The sequence below is a fragment of the Electrophorus electricus genome, chromosome 16, assembly GCF_013358815.1.
Source record: "Electrophorus electricus isolate fEleEle1 chromosome 16, fEleEle1.pri, whole genome shotgun sequence".
NCBI classification, from domain to species: domain Eukaryota; kingdom Metazoa; phylum Chordata; class Actinopteri; order Gymnotiformes; family Gymnotidae; genus Electrophorus; species Electrophorus electricus.
In genome coordinates this window covers 1,595,615-1,614,513 of record NC_049550.1, presented here as the reverse complement: position 1 = coordinate 1,614,513, position 18,899 = coordinate 1,595,615, and the positions used below count along the sequence as shown (strand labels likewise).

At 41.4% G+C, this 18,899-nt stretch overlaps 2 protein-coding genes across 2 annotated transcripts; both read right to left on the bottom strand.

Annotated features, from left to right (window-relative positions):
- Nucleotides 1-974: 974 nt before the first annotated feature.
- LOC113583527 (histo-blood group ABO system transferase-like) lies at nucleotides 975-17,567 on the bottom strand. Its single transcript, XM_035534593.1, has 9 exons — nucleotides 16,586-17,567; nucleotides 16,161-16,475; nucleotides 12,090-12,152; nucleotides 10,198-10,274; nucleotides 9,406-9,441; nucleotides 9,217-9,267; nucleotides 4,691-4,720; nucleotides 4,369-4,503; nucleotides 975-2,089 (listed from the first exon to the last, which is right to left on the bottom strand). Exons 4-9 carry the CDS (start codon nucleotides 10,251-10,253, stop codon nucleotides 1,405-1,407), a joined length of 993 nt encoding a protein of 330 aa, XP_035390486.1. The 5' UTR covers nucleotides 10,254-10,274; nucleotides 12,090-12,152; nucleotides 16,161-16,475; nucleotides 16,586-17,567; the 3' UTR covers nucleotides 975-1,404.
- LOC113583524 lies at nucleotides 16,294-18,607 on the bottom strand. The gene is made up of 6 exons (XM_027019893.2): nucleotides 18,213-18,607; nucleotides 17,797-18,124; nucleotides 17,608-17,675; nucleotides 17,110-17,297; nucleotides 16,586-16,795; nucleotides 16,294-16,475 (listed from the first exon to the last, which is right to left on the bottom strand). The coding sequence occupies exons 1-6, from the start codon at nucleotides 18,605-18,607 to the stop codon at nucleotides 16,294-16,296; spliced, it is 1,371 nt and encodes a 456-aa protein (XP_026875694.2).
- Between the last annotated feature and the right edge of the window lie 292 nt (nucleotides 18,608-18,899).

Below are 18,899 nucleotides of genomic sequence, written 5' to 3'. Positions count from 1 at the left end.
TGGAATATTTATTAGCTAGGAAATTTCACAATTGGACTTGTTGCACAGGCGGCATCCAATCATGGTTCCATGCTGGAATTCACTGAGCTCCTGAGAGCGACCCATTGTTTCACAAACTTTTGAAGAAGCAGTCTGCATGCCTAGGTGCTTGGTTTTTTACACCTGTGGCCATGGAAGTAACTGGAACCCCTGAATTCAATTATTTGGATGGGTGAGCGAATACCTTTGGCAATATAGTGTATAATAAAGAAGTGGAATGCTAACAATATAATAAAATGTCAGCCACAGTGTTATGCCCAATAATTAATGCGTCTATGAGAGTTACCATGTTAAATATCCAATTTGAAACTAAAATGGAGAAAACTAAACTAAGGAACGAACCACAACAAGGAAATAAAGCAAAACAAAGACAGGAGAAATGGACGCCATGGAGAAATGGACGCTAGAAGGGTGGCCAATTGTGATACGATTATATATAACTCATTCAATCCCCTAATATTCATGAAACTAAAATGTCATGCATCTTGTTTAGCAGCACAATTGAATGCATTTGTTTATTATGTATTTGGTTGAAAACATGTTAAAATAGAGTTGAATTCAGTCATTCCTGACTTTAGCTGGCTGGCTGTTTGCCAAAGTAAATTAGCATATTGGAAGTAAATCTAATATAACATTAGATGATCTGCCATCTGAAGAGTTAAAATGCATTTAGTGGGCTAAACAGATTAAACATGGATTAAACAGTGAAAGTTACAGAAACATCCAATTTTCTTTTCTGTGCTATTGAAGAAGTAACACTCTTCTGTCATATGAACTGGTGTATATATACCATTCAATTCCCAATGCTAATTTGGAAATGGCACCACCTAGCATTACACTGACGCAATGTTCAACATGGCTACGTTGAGGGCTGTATTAAGACAATACAAACAAAGACATGATCATGTAAATAGTTTATTATGTTGTGTGGGAGCTTAAAAGCATTTAAAAGAGTGATAGGCCTTTGTGTTCATGAAACCACTGTGTAACACTATGCAGCAACATACAGGCCTTGTGTGCCTGCTTAGAACAAAGATGGGTGAGGGCCTTCAAAATGTTTTTTTTATTTACATGTTCCTTACAGAATATTATCCAAGGTGGAGTTTCAAACTATTTGCTTTGGCCCAAGGATTGCAAAAGTTTTAAACTGTTTCTGATTTACTCTAAGAGACAATTTAGTGTAGAGATTTATGCACAATAGGGCCTTGTATACAACTATTGTTAAAAACTTAAAACTTAGCAAAGACAAATAAACATTATTAAACATAATCTAACATTATTATAATTAAGATGCGACTGTTGATTTAACTCATCCCAATTTTTTAAGGAAAGTGATATCTAAAGATTCAGAATAGTTTTGCGAGGTTAGTTTGGCCGTACCTTACTAGCATCTTTCCACACTTGTGTGAAACGGATAATTTTCACCTCATTGCCTGCATATGGGCCATGCCACAGGTACTCAGGTGATAACAACTTGGTGGGTTTGTTGTAAAGAAAGTATTTGTTCAGGTGGGACTCTTCCTGCCAGACTGCCTCAATGGAATTAGCTTTGTCCATGTCCAGCCACAGATGGCAGGTTTTAGTGACTTTATACACCTCTCTCACAAGCCCACCAATCATCGCCCCGCCATAGTAATAATCACCCTCTCCATATGGGATGTAGGCCTGAGACTCGGGCCGGCGCTCATATGTGAAATGTTCACGTGACGCACTGTAGAAACCAAAATGTACAGCGGCGACAAGGCGACTCAAACTCTCTGCCCCCCAGTGACCATAGAATTTTGTATCTACATCGAGGCAAAAAATATAATCCGCCTCACTGACTAATTGGGTCTCAATCAGATTCTCAATCATCTCCATCCTGCGTAGTGTGATCTCCTGCCAGCGGTCTGAGCCTGGAATTTTCAGTGTAGTTATTCTACGGTCAGCACCCAGTGTTACCGTAGGAACTGCCTCTGGCTGGTCTGTAAAGATGTAATAATGCACACGGTACCCCAGCATAAAGTACTGCTCTGCTGACTCGAGGTAATCTTTCAGGAACTGCACATATCTGGGGTGGGGCAGAAGAACAAATATGGTTTATTTAACTGTGAAGTATCAGTTCAGTCAACAGTTAGCACAAAGCTAGTAGTAGATGAATGAAAAACGTATTATTAAATTATTTTTGTAATCATATATTTTTGTCCCATTTGAAATACAGTAAGAGGCAGGTATTGTTCTCTCTTCAGCTATTTGCATCTCACACTGTACATGGTCAAACAAAAAGAGAAAATTATGATTTCATATTCTTCCCATATTAAACCAACAGAAAACAGGTCCACAGTGCGTAAACAGCACTTGATTATGACTACTTATGAGTCCCTGATTATGACTACTCTAGCCACACAAGGACGCCTTGATTTACATTACTGCCTGCTTGACTGCTTAAATATTTATCAAGAATTGGTAACCCAACTACATGACTAACAAGTGACGTTGAACATGGCTACTATGTTGAGGTCTGTATTAAGACAATACAAACAAGAAATGATCATTTTAACAGTTTATTATGTTGCGTGTGAGCTTAAAAGCATTTAAAATAGTGATGGGCCTTTGTGTTCATGAAACAACTGTGTAACACTATACAGCAACAGACAGGCCTTGTGTGCCTGCTTAGGACAAAGATGGGTGAGGGCCTTCAAAAATGTTTATTTATTTACATGTTCCTTACAGAATATTATCCAAGGTGGAGTTTCAAACTATTCAAACCAAGGTAGAGTTTCAAGGTGGAGTTGGTATATAACAAGGAGGGGACATAAAGGACAGCAGTAACAAATGTTTTTCAACTAATTCAGGGCACATCTGATCAATTTAGTCCCATCCAGATAAATATCACAGATGAGAAGCAGCAGCCAATTTGTGCGTGGCCCAGGAGGTTAAGACCAGGACAGAGCACGCACTCACACACAGGTTAGGACAGAGCACACACGCGTGCATGCACGCACGCACGCGCACGCACACACACACACACGCGCGCGCGCACACGCACGCGCAAAACAGACAGACACACACACACACACTGAGCTACTAGATGATTCAGTTTTAAGACCAGGAGGTTAAGACCAGGACAGAGCGCGCACACACACACAGGCCAGGACACAGCACACAAATACACAATGTGTGTGTGTGTGTGTGTGTGTGTGTGTGTGTGTGTGCGCGCGTGCATGCGTGCTCTGTCCTAGTCTTAACCTCCTGGTTTTAAAACTGAATCATCTAGTAACTCAATTTTCCAACATCTGCAAGCAGCAACTGCTATCACAACTTGAGATTTTTACGAGGTACAACACACATGCTATGGCAAGGGGTAGAGAGGATGACAGGTCAAAGGGGAAATACCATCTCTATTTGAGCCCCTATCAATATGAATGCGACCTGTGTGTAAATATATACAATGTCTGTGTGTGTATATAGGACAGAACACACACACACAAACACACACAAACACACACAAACAAACTTGGCAGATATATTTTTGTGATAATTGGTCACTTAACTATTTAGTGCATAGCAACACAAACAGGAACACAAGTGCTCCCGGGATGTGCTCCCAACACAGCAGAAGAATACATTTGTGTCATTCAAGCATGCAAAGGAATTTTAAATGACTGAATGCTTTAGCCTGAGAATCCTTTTGATGAAAAAGAATGTCAACTAAGGCATTTGTGTCTGTCTCAGCCAAGGTGTGTGTACAGTGACTGAAATATGGATGTTGCAATTGATGAGTTCAATGGGAGTTTTATTTTAAGTCATTGTAACAAACTACTCATGTAACTGATAGTTTTTATATATGAGGAGTCTAGACCTCACCCTATACATGCTGAAATGTGAACTTCCTCTTTAAGCATCTTTTCAAATGCAGGACCTGGAAATAAACGTGCACGTGCTGCATTTACCAACAGCCCGTTCTGCAGGAATAGGAACAGGCTTTTAAATTTGATGAAATGTAGTTTCTGTTATAATAAGTGGAACAAATAATGATCTTGACAACTTTTTAAAACAACTGATTTGTTTACACTGTCTTGCCTCTGAAATCCTGTTGCAAAAGGCAGTCTCAGGCTTAATCAACCAGTCCTTCTCTTTCTTTTCTTCAGGATTTCATTATGCAATTTTACTTCCTGCATTTTAATATTAAATGCTGCTGAGACTTTGCCAACACTCCTGCCAGATGTTTCTCATTTCATGTTTAGACTAATGTTTAACCTCCAGGAATTTTAAATATAACTTCATAAAGAACATTATAACCTTTATGCTTTATACATGAAAATGTCCAGAAAAGTGATAGTCACGTACTTGCCGACAGCAAAGACAGTGTTTGCCACGGTGATGTTCTGCGGTTTATAGATGGCATCAAGGATATTCATGTCAAATGTGCCTTCCCACACAATTGGAGCCAACCATGGTGTCACTGTAACAACGTCCTTACGGCTATTGGCCAAGCCAAGACACAAACAAAGGGAGATCAAATTATTCAGTGAACTTACACAACTGTAAACAAACACAAACATGCACACAATCAATAATGATTTCATTGTTCCCATCTTACTTCTGATTAGAACAATAAACATGATATCATCAGTAATAAGAGTACTCTTGGTGAGTATATATTACTTACCCATTCAGTAAACTTGGAGTGTACAAAGGCCTAAAACAAAATCAAACAAATACAGTTATGCACATAGGGAAAAACTAATAAGTGGCTATTTCTTTAGGTTGGGTGCAAATGTATATAACTCAAACCTACTCACACAAGTAACTAATGAAATAATCTCATATTTAAGGACAGGGGTTCAACTGAAATTTAGGAGCTGGGGAGTTGTACTTCATTACTGGGTGCCAACAATGTGGAGGAAAATATTTAGTTTGTGTACTAAATGGGACTGATGTAGAAATTAGATCTACTTCCTTTTAATTCTAATGTATAGGGATTTTTATATCTGCCTTAGATGTGTACATCATAACATCTCCATGCAGTTCTGTTTGGTTTATGTTCTGATTTTCATAGGAATAAACAGTAAGTGTAGGTCCTATACTAACCAGCATGTAACACAGAGCAAGGTTACTGTCACAAATGGCCACCCTCCTGGTGTCTCTGTTTCCATAGTTTCCCTGTCGTGTCTGTTTTCCTTTACTTCCTAGTTGTTCCGTTCCTGGGTTTCGTTTTCTTTGCTGCCTCAACAGGTTTTCCACACCTGTTATTACTTTCACCTGTGTCTAGTTTAGAGTTAATTAGGTCATACATTTAAACCCTGTCTGGTGTCCTGTGTCTCTGCTGTTCATTGACTATCTGAAAGCCTGTATCTGCCTGTATATGAGTTTCTAGTCCGTGCCTTTGTGTTTCTCCTAGCCTTCGTGTTTGTTAGCCTCCGAGGTCTTCATAGCATCTGTTATAGACTACTTCCCCTGTTTGTCTTCATGTGTTTATCATGTATCTCCATACTCTACGTATTGGCTCAATGACCCTGGACTACCATAACGACTATAACTTTAGATTTGCCCCTAATAAATCCCGCTCTTCTCCGCACTTGCATCCACCTCCTTACTGCTCATCTTTACAGTTACGCCAATGGAAGAAAGAGGGAAGTGTTTAATAACACATAGAAATCAGGTCAAAATACCCATCTCATTCTCTCTGGTTTCCCCTTCAACAAGGTTAGACTTTAAAAAGAAAGAAGCTCAAGAAAGAAACCATCTTCTCTCTCGTTCTTTGTTCAGCACCACGTGAACATTTGGACAGTTAACAGCAAACAGCTGAACAGAATGAAGAATCCCGCTTGACACTCTCCATTTCGGTGCTCGTTTTGTTTTTGTTTACATGACCCTCAATGCTTTGTCGTGAAAATCCAACCTACACTTGCCAAGATCACTTGACCATCTGACCAACCTGACCAACACTGGCTGTTATGATTGAATTTCTAGACTCACAAAAAGTACCGAAGGAGATGGCCAGAACACCTGGCCATCCAGGATTTCTACACTCACACAACATTCTGGACATGGCCAGAACTACCCAGCATGTTTCTGACCAACACCAGATCCATCACCAACAAAATGAACAAACCAAAGTTACTCCACAAATCTCCACAAACAAACTCACAGAGTCCTGTTGAGAACTGTTGCATTCTGTTAACAGAGACACAGCTACACTTACATATCCCTGATGTAACCATTGAGCTAGCAGGCCACACATCATTTCACTAATAGAGATAAAGATTCTGTTAGGAGGAAGGAAGGGGGAGTTTGCATTTCAGTACATAACTAGTGCTCCAATACCAAAATCATAGACACTGTTCCTCTCATTTGGAGTCCCTGACAGTCAAATACAGGCCATTTTACCTTGCTCACGAGCTATCCATTGTCGTAATAAGAGAAGTTTACATTTCACTGAATGCTAATGCTAGCATAGTTTTAGGATAGCTGTTCAATGCTATAAACACACAACAAAATACCTATCAAGAAGCAGACCATTTAAAAGCTGGTGATTTTAACCAGATTTAAGGAAATTATTCTGAAATTTGAACAGCACATCAAATGTGCTACTAGGAGAAAATACACTAGATAAGGTTTTTGTAAGGGTTGATGCCAGGCTGAGGCCCCCTCCGGCACCAGAGGGAGGTCTTGAGTCAGGCGCACCACTAATCAGGCCTAACGCCCAAAAGCAGGGCTAGGTCTATATAAGCCCAGTGACCCAGTCACTCAGTTCTGGGTCTTTGCCAAAGTTCTGAGCCGAGCTCTTAGCCGGTAACTAGTTGGGTATTGAAGTGGGTGAGCCCTTGTGCTACACCTTACTTCTGCGCTGCAAGGGTGTCCATGTTTTTACACATCCCCCTTTCCTCTCCAGTTTTCCCCCTCAAATCCCTCTCTCCCCCAAGGCTCCCCTTAGCCATTACAGTTGCTCCCTGTTTTCTGGTTTTGTTTGGGAGGTTTTAGTTTAGTTTTCCCCAGTGCATCGGGCTGCTGTTCTTCCCGTGACATCCTTGGTTCTCCCTTTTCCCATGCTTGGCATGGTGTTTAGTTTTTTTTCCCCTCTAGTTTTGTCATCCTCCATTCCTCTGAAGGGCAATTATACACACAGGTAGTCTTATAGCTGCTGTGGTCTAGCAGGTCTTTGTCTGCCTAACAACAAAGCGGCCAGGGTTCACCTCCCCTTTGGTTATTTACTTTTTTTGTTTACCTGTTCCATGATCTAACTGTTTTGCACACAGGCCCACCATTAGAGCATGGTTGCTCAATCAGTAGACTGTTGGGGTCATCACCTAGCTGACTTAGATACAAGCCCACCTTACAGTTTTTTCCAAACAGCTTTAGGACAACACCACTACCACACTTGAGCCAGTCAGATCACAGATCCAATTTCTTAATCCCAGCAGATGATCATTTTAGGAGAAGAATTCAACTCACCAGAAAGATGTTTTAGGCATGGACTGAAGGAGCTTCCTTGCAGCTGCAGAACTGCTTTGATAGGACTGACTGGGAGATTTTTGTGGACCAGGACTTGGAGGTGCACACATCAACTGTACTCTGCTACATACAGAACTGTGTTGACAATGTCACCGTCAAGAAACACATCTGGGTGTATCCCAATCAACAGCCCTGAATGACAAAGGAGGTAAAAACTCTCCTCAAGGCTCATACATTCACCATCAGGTCTCGTAACAACGACCTACACAGTGCTGCCAGAGCCAACCTGAACAATGGTATAAGGCAGGCTAAACCAGCCTAAAAGAGAAAGACTAAGGACCTCATACCGGGTATGGCAGGGTATCTAACAACTCAGCAACTACAAGACCAGCCACTGTATGACTGCTGATGGAAACATCTCGCTTGCAGAGGAACATAATTCTTTCTTTGCTTCCTATGAGATAAATGCAGTGGCAACAGAAACATCACCTCCACCAGCCACATCCTCACTGTAGAAGAGCATGATGTGAAATGTCTGCTCAGAGCAGTTATCCTAAGGAAAGCTGATGGCCCTGAAGGTGCGACAGGAAGGGTGCTGAAGTCTACCATGATAATTCCACTGCGAAAAAAGACTCAATGATTACTGTCCAGTTGTACTTACTCAACTCATTATGAAGTAATTTGTGAGACTGGTCCTGCACCACATCAAAGCCAAACTCCCACCCACCTCTGACCCATGCCAGTTTGACTACAGAGTAAATAGGTCTACAAATGCCATCACTACTGCACTTCACACTGCAATGTCCCACCTTGAACACCAGGGGAGCTTTAAAGACTTCAGCACTGAAGTCATACTGGGCAGCCTTGTCACTAAACTCATTGACTTAGGAATTTCACCACCAATCTTCCACTGGATAAAGAACTTTCTGACCAACCACCTCAAGACTATCAGTATAGGCATCTACCTCTCCTCCACTTTGACATTCAGCACTGGTGCACCATAGGACTGCGTTCTGAGTCCCCTTCTTTATGTCTTCTACACCTACGACTGTGACCAACACATTCCACAAACACAATCAACAAGTTTGTGGATGACAACTGTGGTGGCACTTATTTCAGGAGTAGATGAGACAGCTTACAGGGTTGAAGTCCAAAGACTGGCAAGGAGGTGTTCAAGAAACAATATCATCTTTGACTCTTCTAAAAGAAAAGAACTCATTATCGACCCTTATCTGCACTGTACATCAACAGGGACAGTGTAGAGGGTCCCTGCTTTCAGGTTTCTGGGCATGCACACCACTGAATCTCTCCTGGACCACCAACACCACTGCAATAGTCAAGAAAGCACAGCAGTGACTACTTCCTGAGGTTCTTCAGGAAAAACAATCTGTAGGTGAAGCTGCTGGTGTTCTTCTACCACTGTTCCATCGAGAGTGTTGATGTACTGCATCTTGGTGTGGGGTGGCAACTGCTCAGCAGCAGTAGATTGGCTAACATTCACTTGTAGCTTTCCATGTCATGTGCTCATGTGAGTGTAAAGACACTGATTGTAATTATTGTAAACTAAATAAAACATATTGAAAAGAAATTGGGAAGAAGAAATTGCTCTTTATGAACTTACACTTGACTGGTTTATGTTACATTCTTCTTTTAAAAAGCTGATTTAGGATCTTTGAGAGTACTGTGATGCAATGTGATACACAGACCAATTCAACTGTGTGTTCTTAAATATGTACTTACGTATTACAGTTTCTTGCATGTGTTAACATTTGTTTCCCCAGTTGCATATTTCTGAAAACAGAACAGTTTATAATGAAGCTCTCTCTCTCTGTATGTTTGTATGTGCATGGGTTCTTACCATTGGACTCTTATTACATGCATATAAGCACAAGTGTGAACTGAGGTTGTGTGCAGCAGTTTATGGCTTACCTGAACATGTGTGAGGCGTAGCCCAGGTAAATTACCCTGATAAATTGAAAAGATCAGCTTCAGATGACATAACAGTAGAGTTATACATATAAATAGACACTGAGGGAAGTTGCCTCTTTACAGTGCAAGGTTGAAAAAAATGTAAACATCAAACTATACATCAAACAAAAGGCTAAAAAGAGATCAAAGAGCTCAGCTATATTCAAACCTACATTTACCTACATCTGGAGACATATTGTTATATATTGTTACAAGAAAGCACCAACAGTAATAAATGTGGCCATCACATGAATTTAATAATGCTTGGGACAGGATAGACCACCCTGGCCAGCACTTACACATGCATAAACATTTAGACTGTCCATTATGGGAGTACAGTAGAGCTTCGGCTATCTAATATACACATGGATCTGTCTGCCTTATCTTTCAGTCCTAGCTCTTTAGATTACAGTTATCTAAATAGCTCTTATGTACATAGTTATGTTTGTGGTGTAATATTTGTTTTATAACAAATCTATATCCAAAGCCAGGATTAAAGTTTAATTTGTTATTAATGTGGTTGAGTACATGTAAGGCATTTTTTTCAGCAAAGATTAATCTCCATAAGCGTTTGTTTCCTGGTTCGTTGCACTGGATTTGTCTGATATGAGTTGTGTAGTGTTATCAATATTATTTTGTTATTAGTACAATAACAATTGTATAGGGTAACAATAAAATACTGTTCTGAGTGTTCAGGAAAAATAAGATTAATTCAGCAAATGTTTTGAAGGCATCAAAAGGCTAGTTACATACCAAACCATCAGAGCTCCTGCCAATAGCACTAAAAACAAGTATTTATTCGATGGCATGGTGCAGATTTTTCTTTAGCCCTGCAATAAAGGAACAAGTACATTTAGAGCTTTCACTCCTATCTATGAGATGCACCTTAAACCATTATTCAAACTTACTTCTTGCACATACCATCAAACCTCTTACACACACCATCATACTCCCTCACACTCACATGGTTCACATGCTTTTCTGCATCTGTGTCTTCCACCAAGCTTCCAGTTTCACTGCACAACTCGGGCTTTTTAAGTAGTAACATGTCCTGGGCTGGGTACAGGTCTACTTTTGCTACTTCATTAAACTTGATGGTTTGCCCCAGAAGGAAAACAAGTCCTCAGTCATGAAACAAATTACCCAGAGTAGGCATAGACTAAGGAGAATGTGGAAAGTCCAGTCTGAACCAGCAAGAACAGGGAAAGCTGTAATGTGGCAAGCAAAATGAGACGCTTGCGGATAGGAAACAGTAGGTTGACTTATTTTTCGTTTAGGGGTTGTGGGATAACTCAGGGTGAAGAACAAACAAGAGTGTATAAAGGGACAATCCAAATCACAGAGATTTAATAACAGTCATTATTCCGGTGACACTGATCTGATTGGACGAGTCGTTGACCGGGTGATGAACGGGTTGCTGGGTATTGTAGTCTGCTAGGGGATCTGGCGGTACAACAGAAGGCTAGGTCTTGACTAGCTATCACATAAAATGGATGTTGTAACTTAGTCACTGCAGTTTATTCATTATGGATATAATGAAACTTTTAAATAAACCATGATCAACGGCGACACTTGTTTTCCTGTGCTTCAAGGGAAATAAAGTCATGCAAATATCAATCCTAGCTCAAACTTCTTGGTTCTACCCATTAATCAGGAGGAAGTTTTGCCTCTATAGACCTCCATTTTTTATTACTCCATTCCAGTAGGCTTGATATATAAGAGAGTAGGTATTTTCTGTATTTCAGAATTATTTGGGCAACTGCTATTTACACCTGTAAATGATTGTGGTTGTATAATGGAAATATATATCATGGGTCCATTTACAAGGAGTACAAAGAACAACCAGTACTTATTAATAAGCATGCATTTCTGTACTAATTACATTCCCAAAGCCTTTTCCTGATGCGTCTCTAACTGCTGGTATACTCATCTGTGTGATTTTTACTCAGAGGGTTATACCTGTAAATATTTTATCAAATCCCAAATTTATATCCCACATCATGAACAATGTGTAGCATAGATAGCTGATAGATAGCTTAATTTATAACCTTTTGGGTCAGATTTTCTTCCTTCTATGGGGGACTGGCATTTTCCAAGGACAGAAATATTTTGGCTCAAGGGTGTCTCAACTACCCAGGATTAGGTCTCGCCAACCCAAATTAGGGTTCAATTTGGGTGTCTGAACCACCCAAATTAGCATTCAGCACCCTTACTAGGAAAACCAGGGGCTCATAAACTCCTTGGGACTTCATCCTACAACCCTAATGCAGGATAACTTAACTTAATTAAAACTCTACTTTTCAAAAGATCCACAGGAATTTAATCACCACAAACAAGCTTCCGATGAACGCCTTTTGAAACCCATAGGACCATATTTAAATAAACCATATTTAAATAAGATGATGTTGTTGATGTAGTCCTGCAGTGCCACCAGAATGAGGAGTATAGGACCTGCTCCTCCCACAGTTGCTTCACTAACAGTAATAGATGGTGGGTCACCCTATCTTTTAGTTAAAACTGCAAACCCATAGCCCTCATTCTTTAGGATTCACCCATGTAGTGCATCGGATTAGGGCAACTATGTAAACACCACACTTATAAACAGCAGAAAAATAAACACTACAGAAAAAGTATACATCAAATACCTGAAAATAGTGTAAGTTTTTCTCTCAGTAGGTGTTCCAGATCATAAGACTGCTAGTTCCAAGCTGTAGGGACAAACACATTTCTTCAACATTTACTTAATCTCTAATTCAGTGTCGAAGCTTCTCTAACAGTACTTTGGTTCTCTCCTGAGTACAAATGGATTGATATAGCTATGATTTTTCTTCATGTCCCTTGTCTTTAGAAAGAGAAAACCAGCTGGACCAGATTTTACTTATAACACAGCTTTATACCTGAATACAAATGAGCTTGTTTAACTTGCAGGCGTGTACAAAAACATGTGTACACAAATACGTGATTACATAACACAAGTGCTAAATTGCCAAATCTGTGTACCTGTGTACGTTTAGAAGTCAGAATTGCCAACATGGAGCTGGAGTTGTTTTTATTGTCACTTTCTCACCACAGATGTTGAGTGAGAACTCAAATATAGTTTGTCCCGTACACTGTGCTACACTGATGTAAAACTACAACAGACAGCAGTGCAACTGGAAAGTAAAGACAGTAAAACTGTACATAGCACTATACAATAAATTATACACGTCACCATACAGTAGATTAAACAGTCACTAAGCACAGAACAGTAAAACAGATGGTAAGAAGTGAATAATGGTGTGGGTGGATTGTTGTTTTACATACATAGTCAATAAGCTTTAGCAGCTTGGATATTGTCAGAGGATCAGATTATGTATAGAAATTAAAGCGCATGAAGGTTAATCTCACATTCAGAGTGACTGGCAGCAGTGGGTAGTGTAGACAGCTGAAGTAATAGTTCAGTTTCAGCGTCTGGCAGACTTGTTCGGGAGTCTGACTGCCTGACTCCTTCATGTCTAAAACAGAGTAGTTTTTTAACTAAACTGGGATTCTGCAGGCCAGGGTACTGATTCTGTAGAAGCAGTTTAGGATGGATTTTCCTAACTCTCCTTATACTAACCATATACTTGTTATACTAGATGACTGAAAGTCTGAAAGCCTCACATCTAAAGACAATGTACCTAACATGTGTAAATCATTCAAATTAGCAGCCAGGAAAACATGAGTTAACCCTGACCCATGTCAGTTGTCAAAACATAGGCTGATCTAAACCTTGGGGAACTCCTAATGCATTACGACCTGCCACGTATGCTTAGATCAAAAGGTGCAGGTTATTTACTAGTAGCAAGAAACTCTACCAAAGGGGACAGAGCCTTTTCCTATAAAGCTCCTACACCATGGAATAACCTTCCTGTAAATGTTCACGAGCCAGACAGTCTCAATACATAAGGCTGGACTGAAAACCTATTTATATAGTCAGGTATTTACATGACTATTTGTTTTGTGCTTTATTTTTTTATTTTTTTATTGTTATTCTATCTGTTGCAGCAGGAGGCAGGCTGAGCATCGTCTGTGACTGCAGAGACAGCTCAGGTGACCAGTGGATAATTAAAATGTGTTGCACCTGCACCCCTGTGCTTATCCTACTTACAACCCAACTTCCCTTTCAGTAGGGTGCCAAACCCAGAGACACAAGCAGTCCAGACAGAGCTCAGTCAATGACTATCACTGAAACGTGGAACAGGGAGGGGATAATTGCTTGGGAACATTTCCTGTATGTTCAACTGTGCTGTATGTTCAATTTCCTATCTCAACTCTGGTGTCCTATTTCTCCATCTTACCTTTCCTGATGAACGCTTCAGTGGTATAAACAACTAGAGGGAATTATTCCTACCAAAAGCAGCAGAGCCAGGGAAAGTTTAAGCTACCTTTCTTGCTGTGTGGTAACTTCCAGTTTTGGTTTGGGGGAAAATATCCAAACCTACATGGCCCTGTGTGAAAAAGTGATCGTCCCCTAAACCTAATAACTGGTTGGGACACCCTTAGCAGCAACAACTGCAATCAAGTGTTTGCGATAACTAACAATGAGCCTTTTAAAGCACTGTGGAGGAATTTTGGCCCACTCATCTTTGCAGAATTGTTGTAACTCGTTCACAATCGTCTTTTTAAGGTCATGCCACAGCATCTCAGTCGGATTCAGATCAGGACTTTGACTAGGCCACTGCAAAGTCTTCATTTTTGTTTTTCTTAAGCCATTCAGAGGTGGACTTGCTGGTGTGTTTTGGATTATTGTCCTGCTGCAGAACCCAAATGTGTTTTGGTCACAAGGTCACGAAGAGGTGGTCAGACATTCTCCTTCTGGATTTTTTGGTAGACAGCAGAATTCATGGTTCCATTTACCACAGCAAGTCTTCCAGATCCTGAAGCAGCAAAATAGCCCCAGACCATCACATTACCACCACATTTTACCGTTGGTGTGATGTTCCTTTTCTGAAGTGCTGTGTTACTTTTACACCAGAGGTAATCACTTTTTCACACAGGACCATGCTAGTTTGGAATTTCCCCCCCCCCCCCCTCAACAATAAAAACCTTCATTAGAAAACTGCATTTGGTGTTTACTTGTGTTATCTTTGACTAATATTTAAAGTTGTTTGATGATCTGAAACATTTGACAAACATGCAAAAAAAAAAAAAAAAAAAAAAAGATATCGAAAGGGGACAAACACTTTCACACCACTGTAACAAACTCTAGTACTCATTGTTTTAGCAAGACCTGAATTTTGTACTTATAGGCATCAGCATTGAACCCTATATTTCAACAGTATTCTTGTTCATTGGCATCTTGGACTCTAACCTACTGTAATGGCTAGGATGTAGTCTATGAGTAAATAACAAAGCACTTTTCTAAGTCGCTCAGTATAGGGGCATGTGCCAAATGCCGTAAAAGTAAAATGGGGCTTTGTAAAACACAAACGTTCACAGCAATTTTAAAATTTTTATAAGATTTCAAAACAATCTGGCACCCATCTCCACAGTAACATCTAATGGGTACAGGCTATAGGCCATTGGCACTCGTCACCGTAACCAATATTGATAATGACTATTGATAATGATGTCGTGTGAAACAATGACTCACATTTCGGAGCAGTATTTCAAAACGCTGTGCTTTAGAAACAGCTGTACTGACTGTCTAAAGCCCTACTATTCAATCATTAAAAACAAAAGCCCTCAGAAATTTACATAATACTCCTACATAAAAAGGATGCTATAACTGAGCTATACTTGCCTTCATAAATGAAACAAAAAAAAAATTTTCCTTCAAAATCAAATATTCACATGTAAACAGTAAAATTTAAAACACCATACAGCAAATGTGGCTAAAATCACACACACACACACACACACACACACAACTTTGAAGTAGACCTATACAATTTTAGTAAATTACAAAAACCATTTACATCATGTAGACAACCTCCGTCTCATAACCTCCAACCACTGCTCTTTGGTGGCGGACTCAGATTGAGGGCAGAATACTGTGCCCCTGAACTGGCTGTGTCCTGTTTCATTAGTGCGGAACTGGCCGCACTTCTTGCAGGTATTTGCCTGCACAGTTCGCCTGTATGGTCTTCTTCGAACGGTGCCAGGGTTGGTTGCAGGATGTAGGGTAGTGTCCTGGACCACCACTGTTAAGTGAGTTTTAATATCCTGGACCAATGGTGTTAGCTGAGGTTTAACATCCTGGACAAAAACTGCTGGCTGAGGTTTAACCGCCTGGACCACCGCTGCTGGATGAATTACAGTGCCTGGGACCAACGCTGCTGGAGTCATTGGCAATGCCTGAATCATTGGCATTACCTGGACAAATGTTAGTGGCTAAAAAGTTGTGGCTGGTGTCAAAGAGGTGGTTCCAGCCACTAGAGATTTTGGTAACAGCTGTGCGTTAATTCTTTCTTGGGGCCTGATGGGCTGAAATCTTTGTTTTGCCTGGCCTATTGTCTGACAAACTGCATTCACGTGGATGCTTCTGTTCCTGCAATTGCTTTTGAGGAGTTCTAGCCTGTTATCCAAAAGAAATTCACTATTGGAAAGTTTTGTTTTTTGTTTTTTTTTCCAGTGCACCACTGTTTTCTAATGTTGATTTAATACATTTTCTTAAATGAACATTTAAATATGCATGTTCAATCCTGTTTAAACTAGTCTTTAAATAATTAATGGATACAGGCAATAGTACTTACCATCTCCATCTTCAGAAGAAGACCCTGAGTATTGAAAGGAAGAACTGGGAGGCAGGGCAGAGGTGCTGGAATGTGCACTGGACTTGAGAGACAAAGGAGCAGTGGTCTTTAAAGAGGCAACTGACTGAAGTGACTAAAGGACCTCCATGTTCATTACTGTGGGATCCTGCACGTCACAGAACCCCTCTTCCTCTGCCCTCTCCTCCTCCAAGTCAAACTCTTCAATTAACTTGGCCGTCTCTTCTGAATCAGGGTTCATATCCTGCAGTGCCTGACCAGTCTGCTGGAACAGATATTGAACTCCTAGAAACTCACCTTAAAAACAGAAACAAAGGGTTGGATAATAAAGTTAATAAACAAAATGGTAAAACTGATAAAATCTCAGGATACATCACCACAATATCAGCAATAACAGTATGTCTTACCAGTGTAGCACGCAGGTGAACAGAACTTGGGGACCAACTTCCTGCCAAACAGCTTCTCATAGTTCTGGTTTACATAATGAACCATGTTGTCTGAGTAGCTATGGAGAGCCAACGGTCCTGAAGACAGGGACGCTGCAGCCCGGTCCTGGTTCCACCTGTGAAGCCCTTCCAGCAGGTAGATTTGGAAGTTGAGGCTGTTGGTGCAGGTACCTAGAAACAGATAAAACAGTAATTAGGAACGCGCACACGCACACGCACGCGCACACGCACGCGCACGCACACACGCACGCACACACGCACGCACACACGCACGCACACGGGATGAAGCGGTTAAGGTGCAAATGAAATGATTCCAGAGAGGTTGAACCTCTAGCACATCGGTAGATCTTCAGAAGCACCCCACCCTTTGTGGTGCTTCCTGTCTGTGTAGAGCGCTACACCTGCTGGGTCCTGAATGCACCTCACATACTTTTTTTGTACATATCAGATGTGTGCCATCCTTTCATGGTCCAGTAGAGGAACACCGAGGGAATCGTTGCCACTGCTCCCTGTGAGCTCTCTTAGCAGCTGTTCTATGAGCAGAACAGTGGTCTCCTCTCCTCGCGTTCTCCTCCGACAGTGGAGAACCAGTTCCTGCTTAGTAAGATGTCTGTTCATTTCTGCATCTGTCATTTCAGGCAGGCCCTGGGACATGAGCTGCTCTCTTTTTGCTCTGCGGAGGAGAGCGATGTCAGATGCATCCCACTCAAATATGCATGTGGAAAGTCGTGCCATAAAGAGGGGATACAGCTGGTGGGCATAAGTGGTGCATCCCAAAGCGATCCTCCACATGAAATGCCAGATGTCCAGTCTTATATTCAGGGAATTCCATCCACTGAACCTGGTCTTCATCTCTGCTTCTCCTGCTTCTGCGCAGCAGCCGCAATTAACGTACAACACAATGGGGGCACCACACCCGCCCACCAATACCTCCTCATAAGACCGGCTGCCATAACGTCCAGGCACGCTGGTGAGCACCTGACCCAGCTCGTTGCCCAGAGGTGAGCCAGAGGGCCGTCCCTGACACCATCCCATCCAGCTTCTTGGCGACCTGAAGTACACAAAGGTTAAGAGGACTCCTATAAGTGCATGTGCCAAAACATGAAATGAAAAAACAACCGGTGGGCAGGACATAATATTATTAGGCTAATTTAATTTAAATTTTCCCTCACTTTTTTGGTTGACTCCAACTTCAAGATGGCTCCATATGTTGAGGTTATCTTGGCCTTGATTTCATCCAGCCTCGTGAGTATATCCTGGCTGTAAACGACCTGGAGCCATTTGAAGCTTGGCACCACAGCAGGCTCTGGAGGCTCAGGGAAGACCGTGGGCAGCAGACTGGGGTGGTGCAGGAAGTCCACACATTGTGTTGTAAACCGGGTGACACGGTGTAGCCACTCCTCCGTGTGGTTGTCCCTCAGTTGTTTTAGCACCCGTGTGGGGTTGTCCCCCAGGCCTTGTTCACGCAGCAGCCAAACGACCCCAATGTCACAAGCATACCTTGGACACAGAAAGGAAATATGTAAGAACAAATCTTTGTACTACATGTGACAATGTGATTTCAACTGCGAGATTAAATAAATCTTACTTTTGTGTGAGAATAACTCTGAATTCAGAGCGGTGGGTCAAGTCAAGCTGCTGAAGGACCGTCTGACTCCAGGAAACATAGGTGGAGCTACATTCGGTGCAGGTGAGTGTCTCGGTCACCATGTTATAAACCCTGTCCACGTCAAGAACCTGCCATGCCCTGGTGTGCAGGCCTGCTCCGGTGAGCTTGTGCTGTCCACAGGCAGGATTGGGACAGACCACCTTAACCGTCCACAACCTATATGGCATCCACACCAGTAGTGGATGTGCAAAAAAGTGGTCTAGTGCCGGAACCTGGTGACTCAGGCGCCCTGGTTGCGGTGGGTAGTACCAAAGCTGCAGGTCAGCTCGCAGTTCTGGCTTACCCTCTGCTCCCACCAGGAACAGCGTGTTCATTGTCCAGCTGTGGTCTTCTGGTGGCAAACCTTCCAGCCACAAACAAGGATTCTGAATTTGCTGTGGCAGCTTCAGGAGTCAACATCTTTGATGAAGTAGTCTTCAGATAATTAACAATAATAATAATCATAAAAATTATAAAGTATTAACACACTCCACCCATAATCAAATGCAAATAATGAATATATTTGCATACCAATACAACTGAATGTGATGTTACCTACTGACTATAAAAGGCCATGATGGTGGAGGACTTATGACTGGAGCCTGAGTCACTGGTTCATGGACAGAC

Excerpts from the sequence above, each read along its gene's own strand:
- LOC113583527 (XM_035534593.1), bottom strand. The coding sequence starts at position 10,253 with ATGCCATCGAATAAATACTTGTTTTTAGTGCTATTGGCAGGAGCTCTG. Across the intron at positions 4,504-4,690 it reads ACTCCAAGTTTACTGAATGG|CCGTAAGGACGTTGTTACAG; the intron begins GTAAGTAATATA and ends CTTGGCCAATAG. Across the intron at positions 2,090-4,368 it reads ACTGTCTTTGCTGTCGGCAA|ATATGTGCAGTTCCTGAAAG; the intron begins GTACGTGACTAT and ends GCCCCACCCCAG.
- LOC113583524 (XM_027019893.2), bottom strand. The coding sequence starts at position 18,607 with ATGAACACGCTGTTCCTGGTGGGAGCAGAGGGTAAGCCAGAACTGCGA. Across the intron at positions 17,676-17,796 it reads AGTTGGAGTCAACCAAAAAA|GTCGCCAAGAAGCTGGATGG; the intron begins GTGAGGGAAAAT and ends TGTGTACTTCAG. Across the intron at positions 16,476-16,585 it reads TTCACCTGCGTGCTACACTG|GTGAGTTTCTAGGAGTTCAA; the intron begins GTAAGACATACT and ends TCTGTTTTTAAG.